This window comes from Onychostoma macrolepis, chromosome 12 (assembly GCF_012432095.1).
Source record: "Onychostoma macrolepis isolate SWU-2019 chromosome 12, ASM1243209v1, whole genome shotgun sequence".
Lineage (NCBI taxonomy): Eukaryota > Metazoa > Chordata > Actinopteri > Cypriniformes > Cyprinidae > Onychostoma > Onychostoma macrolepis.
Genome location: NC_081166.1, coordinates 19,276,774 through 19,293,115, shown reverse-complemented (window position 1 = coordinate 19,293,115; position 16,342 = coordinate 19,276,774). Strand labels below are relative to the sequence as shown.

Sequence of the window (16,342 nt, the reverse complement as noted above, 5' to 3'; positions counted from 1 at the left end):
AAATACTGTAACAAAAATATTTAAGACTTTGTAAACCATTCAGAAGCATGTTACATAAGTGTTATTGAACAGTGTCTTTAAATTTAAAGATGAAATTAAAACTACAGGGGGAACATTCTGTCTAGACATTGGAGTTAATTTCAATCTACACACTTCAAACTGCCATTCAAACATTTAATTATTTTTGTAAAATACTTTAACAAAAACATTTAGGCCTTTGTAAACCATTCAAAAGCATGTAAAATCATTAATAGGTGTTGTTGAACAGTATCTATGAATTTTAAAGAAGAAATTAAAACTATTTGGAGGAACATTCTGTCTAGACATTGGAGTTCATTTCAACATCTACACTCTGTAAAAGCAAGCACCATGTTGCACTGCTGTTTTCATGATTTCTTTAAATTCATTAAAATCTGACAAATGTGCAGTGGGAAATGTAATGGTTTGGGTGCATGCGCTGACAATAGGATAGCAAAGTGTGTGGCTTGGCATTCGCTGCATGCATGTGTGATCAAACTCAACAGTTATTTTAAAGGCTTGTCTCTGTGACAGAAGCAGGTGTCTATGTGCTTGACCGGTCAGCCACTGCATCACCCGTGGGACAGAGAGTGCCTCCTCATCCTGAGTATCGTCCTCATCATTGTCATCTAGGGCAGTAAAATATATTTAAGACATTTAATGACATCACTACATATAGTACAATAATCATTCAAGACACCGAATTTGAAAATGTACAATTTGTTTGTAACTAACTGCTGCTTAAGGAAACTGCAAGTTTACAGACAAGGTTAACATTAGAACAAACGGTATTAATAAAGCCGTTTCTTTCCCTTTTTTCCTCTCTCCATTTCTTTTACATTAAAGTACCAGTCAAATGTTGGAAACTTATGCTCACCAAGGGTGCATTTATTTAAAAATACAGTAAAAATAAAATTTCAAATAAGTTTCCTATTTTAATCATTTTAAAAATGTAATTTACTCCTGTGATGGTAAAGCTGAATTTTCAGCATCATTACTCCAGTCATCAGTGTCACATAATTCTTCAGAAATCATTCTAATATGCTGATTTGATGCTTAAACATTTCTTCTTCATTATTATTATAGGGGAATTTACAGTAAAGACCCTCGGACCAGGTGTGTTGAATGGAGACCAGAAGTCAAAGAGATTAGATCAAAAATGAAGGAAATTTACTGAAGATAGTTTGCAGTTTCATCAGCAGAAGTCAGCTTCAAGACTCACGATCGAGTTCGTATCCCGCTCTGCGTACATGTTCTAGACACCAACTGTTATACTCTAACAGAGGTCATTAATTACGTCAATACATAGGTAAGCAAGATTCTGGTTGGTAGATAAACTTAGAAAATCTTTATCCAAATATGGTTAACTACACATTTTCTAACATGCATAAATGTAACTATGATAAATTATTATTCAAAAAATTGTATAATTAACATTATGAGGGCCATTGTAGATCTGCAATCCATTCCTTCATTATCATAATTATTAATTAAATCAGTTTTTCCTGCTTAATATATTTGTGTAAACAATGAAACCATTAAAACATTTTTAGTAAGATTTAAAAAAGGGGAATTTATAATTTTATTCATCAAATTGATAAAAAATGACCGTGAAGTTTAAAATATTACAAAAGATTATGTAATAAAGGCTTTATTAAATGTAATGTAAAATATTCTAAATATTAAAAAATTATCACTATTTACACAATAATGTTATTCAAATGTTAACCATTTTCAACATTGATAATCATAAATGTTTCTTGAGCATCAAATCATCATATTAGAATGATTTCTGAAGATCATGTGACACTGAAGACTGGAGTAAATGATCTGTGATCAATCAGTTATCAGACATATTTTGTAATCAATGTCTGTGAAAATACTCTATCAGTGGACTTCTATAATAAACATTTGCATTCATTGACATCTGAAGTGAATACGAACTTACCTTCAAGCTCCATTAGAAAATCCTGGAAATGATTCAGGATTTTCACCTCTTTGGCATGTTTTAGAGTGCCACTCTCACTCATTTGTGGGACAAGATGTGACACAATGTAATGGGAGTCCACCTGAAGAACACACCAGGAAGACAGAAAATGGCAAACATTATCTAAACAGCATGCAGTATAGAAAGAAAAAAATAGGAGTTATTTTGTGCTGTAACATTTTTCAATAGCAATGCAAATAGAACTAGGTTTTTGAAATCACCTTATCATCACCACCTTGCACAACAAAGAGGCTGCGGCACACTTCTCTGTTCTTCTCCATGACGTCTATCAAATTGTAAAGTTTTAACCCTTCACGGAGCTGCTGAAGCATGAGGCTTCGACGAGCAGCTGCATGCATCACAATTGCTCTTTACAGAAATAGAACAAACAAATTTCAGTCAATGTTAATGTCTAATCGATTGTATTCTCTATGGAAGATGCATTTAAAATGAATGCATAGAGTAAAACCTTGTTATTTTCTCCTTGTTGTCCTCGTTTATAGGCCCTGTGTAGCCACAGTTGACAATCTGTTCACTGTAAGATGACAACTCTGAAGTCTCCTCAATCTAAAAAGAGTTAAAAGGGAAATAAAATACCGGTGTTAAACATCTAAAAAAAGAATACATGGCAACAGAAAGACACTAAGGCAATTTGTTTTAGGATACCATTTTAATCAGTGGTGAAATCTCAGCATCGTAAACGTTATCTTTGGTAACATTTTCAAGGGTTCCACTCAACAGAAAATCATAACACCAGCCCTGTAGAAATCTTGGAGCTGGGCCACCCTGTGCAAGGCTAACAGCAAAAACCTCCCCAGCAACTCTAAAATGACAATGAAAAAAGAAACACAGTATAATAAAATTTTTCCAGTTAGTGTGATGTGAATTTCACACGTTTAAAATGCATTTACTTTTGAACGGATAGTTCACCCTGAAACAAATTTAATTTCTTTCCACAAAGAAGGCTCACCCAAAAATAAATTTCTGTAATCATTTACTCACCCTCAAGTTGTTCCCAACATGAATTAATTTATTTGTTCTGTTGGACACAGAAGATATTTTGAAGAATGTTTGTATTGTAAGAATGTTTGTAACCGTAATGTTTGTAACCGAATGTTTGTAACCGTAATGAAGCAGTTTGAAGCAGAACCTTTCACTTCCATGGTACTTTTTTTTCCTACTATAGAAGTCAATGGGGCCGAAAACTGCTTGGTTACAAACATTCTTTAAAATATCTTCTGTGTCCAACAGAACAAAGAAATTAATTCATGTTGGGAACAACTTGAGGGTGAGTAAATGATTACAGAAATGTCTTTTTGGGTGAACAAACCATTTAAGTTTGGAATGACATGAGTGTGACCATTGACAACTTTCATTCTTAGGTGACCAATTCCTTTGATGAGGGACACTTACTGAAACAGGCCATTGTCAACATCATTCAGGGAGTATTTTGGCATTTTGCCTTTGCCCTCCTCGCCTTTAAAGAGCCTGGTCTCTATGCCACCAATCAATTCTATAGGCAGGGGGGACAAACAAACAAACAAAACAATGTAACCAGAACAAATGAATCAACAAGAAATCCAAAGTATGTACAAAACAAAATCCTGACCTGTCAGGAATTCTTTTCTCAAAGCCCCAGTGTCCACTCCAGCCTCTCCTAAGAAAGTAATCTTTAAAGTGTTGACTGGAGAGCTTAACTTTTGTCGCCTCCAAAGTAATAGACTTCGTTCCACAAAATTAATTCTGGACACACAAATGCAGAATTCCTTGGAGGTGTCAACTTGAGCCGCTAGCCATCGTAGGACATCCTCCTCACTGTAAATTGTTTTTATATTCAAAAGGTTAAATCTTTTAAATATTCAGCATGGAACAGCATGAGACAGCATTATAAGAAAAAAAGTTACAAATTATACAAGTAAATTATTACATATCAATGTTCATGTTACTTTATGTACCATGACATCTCTTCATTTTGTGGATCCATTGTATCAGGCCTCCATGATTGAAGGGGCACTGGACTAGGAAGAAAATGTAATTGTGAAAATATAATACTGTTTATGTGAAGTAAAAACATTTCATTCAGTGCTTTAATATATAGCTAAAATTTCATTTACCATATAAACATATGAAATCCAATGTTCTGACTCCTGATCTAACTAGAAATGTCAAAATCTACATCACATCATGCACCACAAAATTACCCTGCTGTTTCTACACTGCTATATGTGTATTGCATTACCTTTCCAAGTCACCACAGTTACTTGCATGGACCTCCAATTCCATCATAGGAAAAGTTTTCATGCACACAGGGCACTTTGCATCTGTCGACTAAAAATAAATTATGTAAAATACAAAATAAAAGCAGTCAGAATGATGTCATCTCGTACAATAAGTAAAATGACCTTTTCTTCAAATACTGGTGGTGAATCAGTTTCCTGATTATAGACAAAAACATTACATTTAAACAAAAAGTTCCAGATGCAGCCTACATAAGTTACCAAAATAAATAAAAAAATAAATAATAATAATAATAATAATAAATCTATATACATATACACATATACATATACACACACATATATATATACATATATATATATATATATATTACCTCTGGTTCAGAGTCTGAAAGTGTTTCACATTCCAGAGCATCACATTCCCTGACATGCAGAGCAAGAATCTGCAATGGCATTATTTTATAGCATTTCTTGCATTCTGCTTTTGGCATTAAAGAAAATTCCTGGGCATCAGATGGAAGGGGGGATAAATCAAATTCATCCTGTAAAGGGACAATATAAATCATGGTCTTCCCTCCTCCAGTTGCACATCTGATGGTACTGCCACAGTACCCTTCCGACTCTGGAGGAACAAGATTCAGCCGCCGCCTTCCCTGTCCACCTATATAAAGAAATATTACAAATATGTGTAACTATAATTGTCATCTTTAAACATAGTCTTACAAAGTGCTTTCTGGAAATCAATTAAATAAACTAAAGTAGACTTATAGATAAGCCATCCTCCGGACGCTGATTTCATTTTGGGGTACGTGTCTGTAAATAAGTTGGAAACCTAAAATCCAAATTACAAAAAAATCATTAAAAATAAAAGTTACTCTCTAATATTTGCTGAGAGAGTAAAGCATAGTTTTTGATTAAGTAAATATTTATCAATAATGTATCACCTCTGAATGAGTCAAATCATCATTCATTGAGAGATTTCGTTTTCCCAATCCAGCCTGCATGAGCTGAAGTTCCTCAGCTGGTGAAGGGGTCATTTCAGAATTTTTATTTAACAGGAAAACTGAAAACATGAATGGTTTCCAAGATTTACAGAGCTTTGTGGGTTTATTACAGCTGGGTAGACGTCTTTTGGACCCACGTTTTTTAAAAAATCCTGGGAAAGACCTTCAAGAAATGAATAAATAGAAAAATTAGTTAAGGAGAACTTATAGAACAATTATGTGTTTATCAGTAACTCGGTAGACACATAATTTTCTCTGACTATTACTGTGACAGAGTGCTTATGCAAATCTATTGTAAGTCGCTTTGTATAAAAGCATCTGATAAGGGAATGAATGTGAAAAATTTGTATCACAAACAGGAAGTATCATTGTTTTTAGTCATGTCTGCAAACTGAAACCTGGCCATGTCTTGTTCCACAGTTGGACACAGTCCTGAGCGCTGCCCCTGACTCGTGCTGGTTTTGCCCAACGAATGGTTAAGCACTTCTATGATGTTATGTATCGCTGATGCAGCATCAGCACCAAGGTTTGAGCCTTGCTGCAGAATAAAGCTCAGTCTGAGATCTTTGCTAAAAATACACATCCTTTAATATATTATGTATCATCACCTTGGAATTGTAAGGTTCTTTCTCACATTTTTGTCAAAATTTAGTTATTCACATTTGTATTTTGTGACAACTTATTTACAGATTTTTAGGTTCTATCTACAAAGGATTATGGTATGCAAAAACTTTAGAGCTGAATATCTCAACTGCTCAGAAATTATAATTCCAAGGTGGCAAAATGTTGGGGTATAAAGAGCAATCAGGGTAACTTAAGGTACTGAATCAAACTACATAAGTCCACTGCAGTCTGCATACATGTAAACAACTAACCTACAACGTTACGTGACATACACACTTAACGGTCTAAATAAAGACACAGCTGTTGCATTCTGCACAGGAATAAAACTTATATCTTGAATTTTCTATTTATGATAACAAACTTACCTCAGGCTGCCTCGAATGTCCTGCCGAGGATGATGTTGACGACGCTCCGTGAGCCTCCCGATTACTCATCTCGAATACTATTCCTTCTTGTTCTTCTGATGTGGAAAATATCCGTGTTTTATAATGAATGTTCTTTAATATACTCTTATTACCATTAGTGTAGACTACTTACAGCTCCACAGTCCAGACATGCGCCCGCGCAACTGAAACACTACTTCCGGTTCAATGAGCCGCCGATCAAAATCTCACGAGCCAATCAGAGCGAACCGCTGTTAAGCCCGCCCTCACGAGAGGTTTGTGCCAGAATGGCGAACGTAAATTTGCGAGGCGCAAACAAAAACTTGGAAAGCGAAAACGAAAACTCTGGCAGCGCATTCAAAACTGCGTTTAGCGAAAGTGAAGCTCAAAGTGAAGTCAACAAAGAATGCAGTTTATTTGTAGACGATGTTACTTTTTTTGCTATTTAGTTGAATGTTTTTATTTTCAGACCGTTTTTCTCATTTATCAATGCATATTTTTGTTCGATTTCGCAAAAGTTTCGTTCGTTTTATTTGGCACAAATCTAATTCCATAGTACTTATTGTACTGCCGGAATGAAAACAAGCCGAAATGAAATAGGAGTAACGAGGCTATTTTTAAAATCTAAGGAGTAGAAAGTACAGATAATCGCGTGAAAATGTAAGGAGTAGAAGTAAAACGTCGGCTGAAAAATAATTACTCCAGTAAAGTATAGATACCCAAAATTTCTACTTAAGTAACTTGACACCTCTTGTTTTAGCTTCGGTTATAACTTTCATCGGGTAAATTTTTGGCTTCAAAATTTCTTTGCCATTTTAATTGTGAGGAAGCATATTAAGGTAGCTAAGTTTATTCATTATTTTGGTCACACTTTATATTAGGTGGCCTTAACTATGTACTTGCATCAAAAAATAAGTACAATGTATTGTGGTCATATTGTATTTCAAAACACTATTGCTGCTGTTGAGGTGGGATATGGATAAGGTTAGGGACAGGTTTGGTGGTTTGGGTAGGTTTAAGGGTGGGTTAAGGTGTAAGGGATGGGTCAGTATAATTATAAATGTAATTACAGAAATTAATTACAGATGTAACTACATATAGGTATTTTTAAAAATATAAGTACAATGTAAAAACATGTATGTACACAATAAATGCATTGTACCAAATGATTAATTTAAATGTAAGTACACAGTAGTTAAGGCCACCTAATATAAAGTGGGACCATTATTTTTTGTCTCTTTTGACGTAGCTATTAGCTGTCTATGTACTATATTGGCTAAATGCACAAGTGCAAATAAAATCAGTGATAAGAATTTAAATTCATGTTTTAGTGGCCGTGATTACTTTTTATATTAAATGTTACAAAAATCTCCAAAAAGTGTGTACATGAATGTGTGTTAAATTTATTGTAAATCATGCTTAGTGATGTTCTTACCTGGGAGTCAATAAGTTGTATTATAATGATATATTGAGTTATAATTAGACTGTAAATTAATTATTATTTAATCTAAATGATTACATGATTTGCTCATTAATTAATCTAATTAGTCATAAATAACTATTCGTGAATATATTCATGCATATATAATTTCAAAAAGTCATTATTGTATGTTTTGATTCTATGTCACTCATCATAATTCAACAGAAGTTATATTCTGTCTGGATCACATCTGGCTCATTAAGTCAAGTCAAGTCACTATTATTTGTATAACGTTTTTAACAATGCAAATTGTGACAAAGCAGCTTTACATCAGCTTTACAGTATTTAGACGGGGAAATAGTATTTAGATGGGGAAATAGTGTGTCGAAATAGTGTCATTCTCCACTGGCCAGACAAAATCAACAGTTTAAATCTAGGCTAAAGTAGAGTCAGATTGTGCAGAGGACTCATCTGGTTCCTGTGGTCTTGTCCTGATGGCCGTCTAGGAGACAGGGTCTTCACTGGGGATCAGTCTATGGGGCTCATCTAGTTGTCCTGGTCTCTGTTGACGTTCAGGGCTGTAGATTTCATCTTTAGGTGCTGATCCACCATCTGATCTGGATACGAACTGGATCCGGGTGGCTGTAGTGACCATCTGATCTGGATACAGTCTGGATCTGGGTGGCTACGGTGACCTTGGAATAAGAAAGAAACAGACTAATATTAGCGTAGATGCTATTCTTCTAACGATGCAACAAGTACATTGGGTGTTTTGGGAAGTGTTCCCGGTTCCGGTTGACCCAATTAATGCAGCCTAACTATCCTTTAACGGATTTGAATTATAGAAATGCGATAGTGTATTATGTGTAATCCAGGTTAAAGAGAAAACGATCTCCCTCCCGCAGTTGATTTTGATATTCTAGGTATTATCAAATGGCCAGAATTTTAAGATCGCAGCAGACGTAAAGGACTATAATGTGATAAGAGCTCGCTCAAATACTGAGGTGCCAAACCATTCAGGGCCTTATAGGTAATTAGCAAGATCTTAAAATTTATATGATGTTTAATAGGGAGCCACGAAGAATTTACAGAGCAGCCATCAAGTATTAGACAGTGATCTAGGTTATTACATGCAAAGGTTTTTTGTCATGACAGAAGCGCGGAAACAGTCTGCAAGTAAACTCAGTTTTATTGTACACTTAGAAATGATGATAAGCACAGTCCAGACAGATACAGGGTAGTGGCGCAGGGACTTCGATGGTCAGTGATGAGTCCGTGAAGAGATGTGCTGATGTGACGTGACGAATCCAGAGTGATATCCACAGAAACACGAACAGGAACGGAGACGGCAAGACTGGAACAAAGACGGGATCAAACACAACCGGGACTCACAAACAACGATCTGACAAAGGAGATGAGAAACTGGTGAGTATTTATAGGTGGTGTGATGAGCTGCAGCTGGTGATGGTGATTGAATCAGCTGGAGCGTGATCAGCGCCGATGGGTCGGCACGCCCACACATTCTCACACACACATAAACAACGAGCACGAGACAAGGAGGAAGCATAGGATTTATGAACCGTGACAGTACCCCTTTGTAATCCTCGATCAGGGTGTGGTCCAGGATGTCTCTAGCCGGTACCCAACTTCCCTCCTCCGGACCGTAACCTTCCCAATCCACCAAGTACTGAAATCCGCGTCCCCTCCGTCTTGAGTCCAGAATACGATTGACCGAATAAGTGGGTTCCCCGTCTATGAGTCGCGGCGGGGGGGGAACCGGGACTGGCGGATTAATACGTGAACGAAAAACGGGCTTTATTTTAGAGACATGAAAGACGGGATGAATTCTCCTGTACACCGGAGGAAGGTTGAGGCGGACCGCCACCGGACTAATGATCTTGGTGACAGTGAACGGGCCAATGAATTTGGGTGCAAGTTTATTAGACACGGAGCGGAGAGGAATGTTCTTGGTAGAAAGCCACACTTTTTGACCAGCGACGTATACGGGAGGCCTAGACCGGTGGCGGTCGGCTCTGGCCTTGGTGCGTGACCCCACTTGGAGTAGAGTCTCACGGGCTCTAGTCCAAGTGCGGTGACACCTCTGGACGAAGGCGTGGGCGGAGGGGACCGCGACCTCGGATTCCAGACTAGGAAAAATTGGTGGCTGGTAACCTACGCTACACTCAAACGGAGATAGGCCCGTGGATGACACTGGCAACGTATTGTGGGCGTACTCCACCATAGACAGTTGTTGACTCCAAGAGGAAGGATTCTTGGATACCACACACCGCAGCGTTCTTTCTAAATCTTGGTTGGCTCGCTCGGTTTGGGGGTGGAACCCAGAGGACAGACTGACAGTCGCCCCCAGTAATTTACAAAACTCTCGCCAAAATCTGGACACAAATTGGGGTCCTCTGTCGGAAACCACGTCCATCGGGAGGCCATGTAACCGAAAGACGTGGTTAACGACAATCAATGCTGTCTCCTTGGCTGAGGGTAATTTGGGCAAGGGAATGAAATGGGCCGCCTTCGAGAACCGGTCCACCACGGTCAAAACTACCGTGGGAGGGTGGGAGGGCGGTGACAAAATCTAGCGCAATGTGGGACCAGGGTCTCGAAGGAACCGGCAGCGGTTGGAGTAACCCATCTGGGGGTCGATTGGAAGACTTACCAGTGGCACAAACCGAGCAAGCCAAGACAAAACTGTTAACGTCACGGGCCATGAGAGGCCACCAGAATCGTTGCTTGACTAAAAATTTAGTACGACTGACTCCTGGATGACAAGCCACATTGGAACAATGTCCCCACTGAATAACGCTGGACCGTAACCCCTCAGGCACAAATAAACGGTTCGGTGGGCAACGGAGCGGAGGCGTTACCCCTTCTAAGGCCGCTTTGACCTTCGATTCGACCTCCCATGTGAGCGTAGAGACAAATAGGGTCTCAGGTAAAATGCACTCGGGAGTAGACGGGCGTTCGGAACGGTCAAAAATACGCAATAAAGAATCGGGTTTGTTCTTGGAACCCGGGCGGTACGAGAGAGTAAAATCAAAACGACCAAAAAAAAGAGCCCGCCGAGCCTGCCTGGAGTTTAATCTTTTAGCCGTTCTAATATATTCTAAGTTCTTATGATCGTCCAGACGATAAAAGGTACCCCCGACCCTTCTAACCAGTGGCACCATTCCTCCAATGCTAACTTAACTGCCAACAACTCTCTGTTACCAATGTCATAATTGCGTTCGGCTGGGGACAGACGATGAGACAAAAACGCGCAAGGGTGCATCTTGTCGTCTGAGAGAGAGCGCTGGGACAGCACTGCACCTACCCCCACCTCTGACGCATCGACCTCCACCATGAACTGACGTGAAGGATCAGGGGTAATAAGGATGGGGGCTGAAACGAAGCAACCTTTCAGTTTGGTAAACGCAGCCTCGGCTGCGTCTGACCACCTGAACGTCGTTCTGGGGGAGGTCAAGGCGGTCAGAGGCGCGGCTAGTTGGCTGAAGTTGCGAATGAAACGCCGGTAGAAATTGGCGAATCCCAGAAACCTCTGTAGGGCCTTACGGGAATCTGGGCTTGGCCATTCTACCACAGCCTTAATCTTCTCAGGATCCATACGCACTCCCTCAACCGACACGATGTAACCTAAAAAAGGAACAGACTGTGCATGAAAATCGCATTTCTCCGCCTTGACAAAAAGCCCATTCTCTAGCAACCTCTGGAGCACTTGTCGGACATGCTGCACGTGTTCCTGGAGAGACGCAGAAAAAATCAATATGTCATCCAGGTAGACATATATGAACTGATCGACCATGTCTCGCAGCACGTCGTTGACAAGTGCTTGGAAGACCGCTGGAGAGTTGGAAAGCCCGAAGGGCATAACCAAGTATTCAAAGTGCCCCCTGGGAGTGTTAAAGGCGGTCTTCCATTCATCCCCCTCCCTGATGCGAACCAAATGATAAGCATTCCAGAATCCAACTGTGTGAAGACAGAGGCTCCTGCAACCTCTCGAAGGCTGAAGACATCAACGGCAAAGGATAAGTATTCTTTACCGTGATGTTGTTCAACCCCCGGTAGTCAATACAAGGTCGCAGAGACCCGTCCTTCTTCCCCACAAAAAAGAACCCCGCCCCCGCTGGAGAAGAGGAAGGTCGGATGAACCCGGTTGCTAGAGAATCAGAAATATATTTCTCCATAGCCTCCCTCTCTGGAACCAAGAGTGAATATAACTTGCCTTTAGGCGGAGATGTACCTGGCAGTAACTCTATAGCACAGTCATAGGGACGATGCGGAGGAAGAGAAGCAGCCCGAGACTTACTGAACACCTCCTTCAGGTCCAGGTACTCCGCGGGCACGTTAGATAAATCCACTGCCTCCTCCTGAAACACAGGGACAGAAACAGACGGACAGGCAGACACTAGACAAGACTTATGACAATAATTGCTCCATGCCGACACAGACTTAGATTTCCAGTCCACTTTAGGGTTGTGACGAGTGAGCCAGGGGTGACCAAGGACAATGGGTGCAAGGGGGGTGTCCAGTATGTAAAAGGAGATGGTTTCGGTGTGATTGCCTGATGTGATGAGAGTTACGTCCTCTGTGACGAATGTGATGGTGGGAAGTTCCTGGCCGTTGAGGGCGTGTACAGAGATCTTGTGTGTGAGGGGTCTGAGGGGAACTTGGAGTTTGAGTGCGAAGGTGCGATCCATGAAATTACCTTCTGCCCCAGAATCCAGAAGTGCTCGACAGTCGTGAAAGTGAGTTGACCATCTCAGTCTTACCGGAAGGAGAGTAGATGTAGATGAGGACTTCTCGGCTGAGATCCCACCCGATAGTAGCCTCATACTTACTATCGGGCTGGGCCTTTTAACGGACAGTTAAAGGCGAAATGACCCGCTCCTCCACAGTACATGCAGAGGCCCTGGGACCTCCGCCTCTCCTTCTCTTCCCGGGAAAGCCGAGCTCGCCCCACCTGCATAGGCTCGTGATCGTCGACAGGGCTGACCGCGACCCCGCCTCCAAACCGTTGGCCCTCGGTCCCTCCGGTGGAACGACTGGGCTGTGTGCGGCGATCCATACGCGACAAACGCGCGTCCACTCTCAATGCCAGGGCGATCAGGTCGTTGAGTGATGTGGGAAGGTCCATGGCGTAGATCTCTTTCTGGACGCGGTCAGCCAGCCCATGCAGGAACATGTCCCACTGCGCCTCCTCGTTCCATTGGCTCTCCGCCGCTAGGGTCCGAAACTCGATCGAAAAGTCTGATACTGATCTCTCTCCTTGTCGTAAATCTGCCAACATCCCTACCAGCAACGGCCCGATCAAACACCCGTCTCCTCTCGGCGGAGAGATCCTGGAACGACGCACAGCATGGATCTTGATTCTCCCACATCGCTGTTCCCCAGAGTGCCGCTCTCTCAGTCAGCAACGTCAACACAAAAGCGACCTTGGCTCGCTCATTATGAAATGTCCTGGGTTGGAGAGAAAAATGCATGGAACATCGTGTTAGAAATGCTCGACAGTAGTTGGGTTCACCTGCGTATGACTCAGGGACTGGAAGGCGGGGCTCTGACTGGGAGGGGTTCTCCGGTGGTGGTAGGAGAAACGGCGGTGCGGGGGGCGCAGTGGAACCTCGCAGATGTTGAAGCTGTTGGGTGAGCTCGGACACCTGTGCCACTAGAACCTGAACAGCGCGAGCTGTATCGCTGAGGTTCTTCTCCTGGGAATCCATGCGAAGTATGCTGCTGTTCACAAAGTCCTCCAGCGATCCGGTAGAGCTACTTGCTGCTTCCATAGATTGGTCAGATCGTTCTGTCACGACAGAAGCGCGGAAACAGTCTGCAAGTAAACTCAGTTTTATTGTACACTTAGAAATGATGATAAGCACAGTCCAGACAGATACAGGGTAGTGGCGCAGGGACTTCGATGGTCAGTGATGAGTCCGTGAAGAGATGTGCTGATGTGACGTGACGAATCCAGAGTGATATCCACAGAAACACGAACAGGAACGGAGACGGCAAGACTGGAACGAAGACGGGATCAAACACAACCGGGACTCACAAACAACGATCTGACAAAGGAGATGAGAAACTGGTGAGTATTTATAGGTGGTGTGATGAGCTGCAGCTGGTGATGGTGATTGAATCAGCTGGAGCGTGATCAGCGCCGATGGGTCGGCACGCCCACACATTCTCACACACACATAAACAACGAGCACGAGACAAGGAGGAAGCATAGGATTTATGAACCGTGACATTTTTGGTCCAATAATTAACACCTATGTTTTTTCAGAAATTACTAGTCATCCAGTTTTTGATATCAATTATACATTCCGTTAGTTTTGCAAATTGGTAAGTTTCATCAGGTCGCGAAGAAATATAGAGCTGAGTATCATCAGCATAACAGTGAAAGCTAACACAATGTTTCTTAATGATATTTCCCAAGGGTAACATGTAAAGCATGAAAAGTAAGGGGCCAAGTACTGAGCCTTGAGGTACTCCATACTGCACTTGCGATTGGTATGATACCTATTCATTTACTTCCACGAATTGATGGCGGTCAGATAAGTACGATTTGAACCATGCCAGTGCACTTCCTCTAATGCCAACATAATTTAAAAGAATGTTGTGGTCGATAGTGTCAAACGCGGTGCTAAGATCCAGTAGCACTAGTAGAGAGATACACCCACGATCAGATGATAAAAGCAGGTCGTTTGTAACTCTAATGAGCGCAGTCTCAGTACTATGATATGGTCTAAAACCTGACTGGAAATCCTCACATATATCATTTTTCTCTAAGAAGGAACATAGTTGTGATGATACTACCTTTTCTAGTATCTTTGACAGAAAAGGGAGATTCGAGATCGGTTTGTAATAATTAATTCTTTGGGGTCAAGTTGTGTTTTTTTAATGAGAGGATTAATAACAGCCAGTTTGAAGGTTTTTGGGACATATCCTAATGACAATGATGAGTTAATAATATTCAGAAGAGGATCTATCACTTCTGGACGCACCTCTTTTAGGAGCTTAGATGGAACAGGGTCTAACACACAGGTTGTTGTTTTAGATGATTTAACAAGTTTATACAATTCTTCATTTTCAATAGAAGAGAATGAGTGGAATTGTTCCTCAGGGGATCTATAGCGTACTATATGATGCGATACTGTGGCTGACAGCTGCATGGTTACAATTTTATCTCTAATAGTTTTGATCTTGGAAGTAAAATAGTTCATAAAGTCATTACTACTGTGCTGCTGGGTAATGTCTGCAACTGCTGAAGTTATATTTTTTGTTAATTTAACCACTGGATTGAATAAATACTTGGGGTTGTGTTTGTTTTCTTCTAAAAGAGACGTAAAGTAAACAGATCTAGCAGTTTTTAATGCTTTTCTGTAGGATAGGGTACTTTCCCACCAAGCAATACGAAATACCTCTAATTTTGTTTTTCTCCAGCTGTGCTCCATTTTCCAGGCTGCTCTCTTTAATGCCCGAGTGTGCTCATTATACCACAGTCTTGGACTCTTTTCCTTAATCTTCCTTAAGTATGCTGGGTATCCTTGGTCGCATCAATGGCAGCAGCAAACCAATTACTACCCGATCAAGCTGGGGCGTCCCAACATCGCGTGTATCCAGGAGACCAAATGGAAAGGGAGTAAAGCAAGAGATATTGGAGAAGGGTACAAGCTCATCTATCATGGTGTCAAGTCGAGTCAAAATGGAGTTGCCGTGGCCGTCTGTCAGCAACTACGAGACAGCGTTTCTGAAGTCGACAACATCTCTGATCGCCTAATCTCAATCAAGATTATTTCTGGCCCAACCATCCTCAGAGTCGTCTCATGTTACGCCCCTCAAGTAGGCTGCACTGACCAGGAGAAGGACGAGTTCTGGGAGAGCCTTGGCACGCACCTCCAGATGGTCGCCCCAGACGAGCACGTCCTGGTCGGAGGAGACCTTAATGGCCACGTTGGTAAAGAGCGCAAAGGATATGAACAAGTTCATGGAGGCCAGGGACTAGGCATACGTAACGACGAGGGAAGCCGCATCCTGGATTACGCTGAAGCCCATGATCTCGTCGTCGTCAACACCTTCTTCAGAAAGAGACCGAGCCACCTGGCCACCTACATTAGTGGCGGCCACACAACCCAGATCGACTACTGGATGATTCGACGGTGTGACCTGAAGCTGGCACTCAATGCCAAGGTGATTCCATCAGATACCATCGGCCCCCAACATCAGCCACTCGTCCTCGACCTCCAACTCAACCTCCATCGGCAAACCCGAATGAGAGTGACCGGCCCTGAGCACTTCAAGTGGTGGAGACTACCCGAACACAAGCAACAACTTAAAGTGGCCCTTCAATCACTTAACATCAACCTCGACCAACCAGTCGACAGGCTCTGGAATGATATCACCTGCCACATACAGGCCGCTGCCTCTGATATTCTCGGCTCAACGAAGCCAGGGCGACAATACATGGATAAGCAGGTCTGGTGGTGGGGTGAGGAGGTCCAGATTGCAATCAAGGCCAAGAAGCAGGCGTACAAGCTATGGCATCGCACACGCCTGGATGCTCACCGCCAAAACTATCGGACGCACAAGTCGGCTGCGAAACGGGTAGTGGCCAAGGTGAAAGCTGAGTACTACCATGACTTGTACGAGCAATTAGGCACACC

General features: G+C 41.7%; 1 protein-coding gene across 1 annotated transcript; it reads right to left on the bottom strand.

Moving 5' to 3' along the window:
• Nucleotides 1-305: 305 nt before the first annotated feature.
• zgc:112970 (uncharacterized protein LOC541543 homolog) lies at nt 306-4,287 on the bottom strand. Its single transcript, XM_058793866.1, has 9 exons — nt 4,245-4,287; nt 3,961-4,023; nt 3,615-3,820; nt 3,419-3,518; nt 2,672-2,828; nt 2,475-2,572; nt 2,227-2,374; nt 1,967-2,087; nt 306-647 (listed from the first exon to the last, which is right to left on the bottom strand). Exons 2-9 carry the CDS (start codon nt 3,987-3,989, stop codon nt 346-348), a joined length of 1,161 nt encoding a protein of 386 aa, XP_058649849.1. The 5' UTR covers nt 3,990-4,023; nt 4,245-4,287; the 3' UTR covers nt 306-345.
• Nucleotides 4,288-16,342: the final 12,055 nt, after the last annotated feature.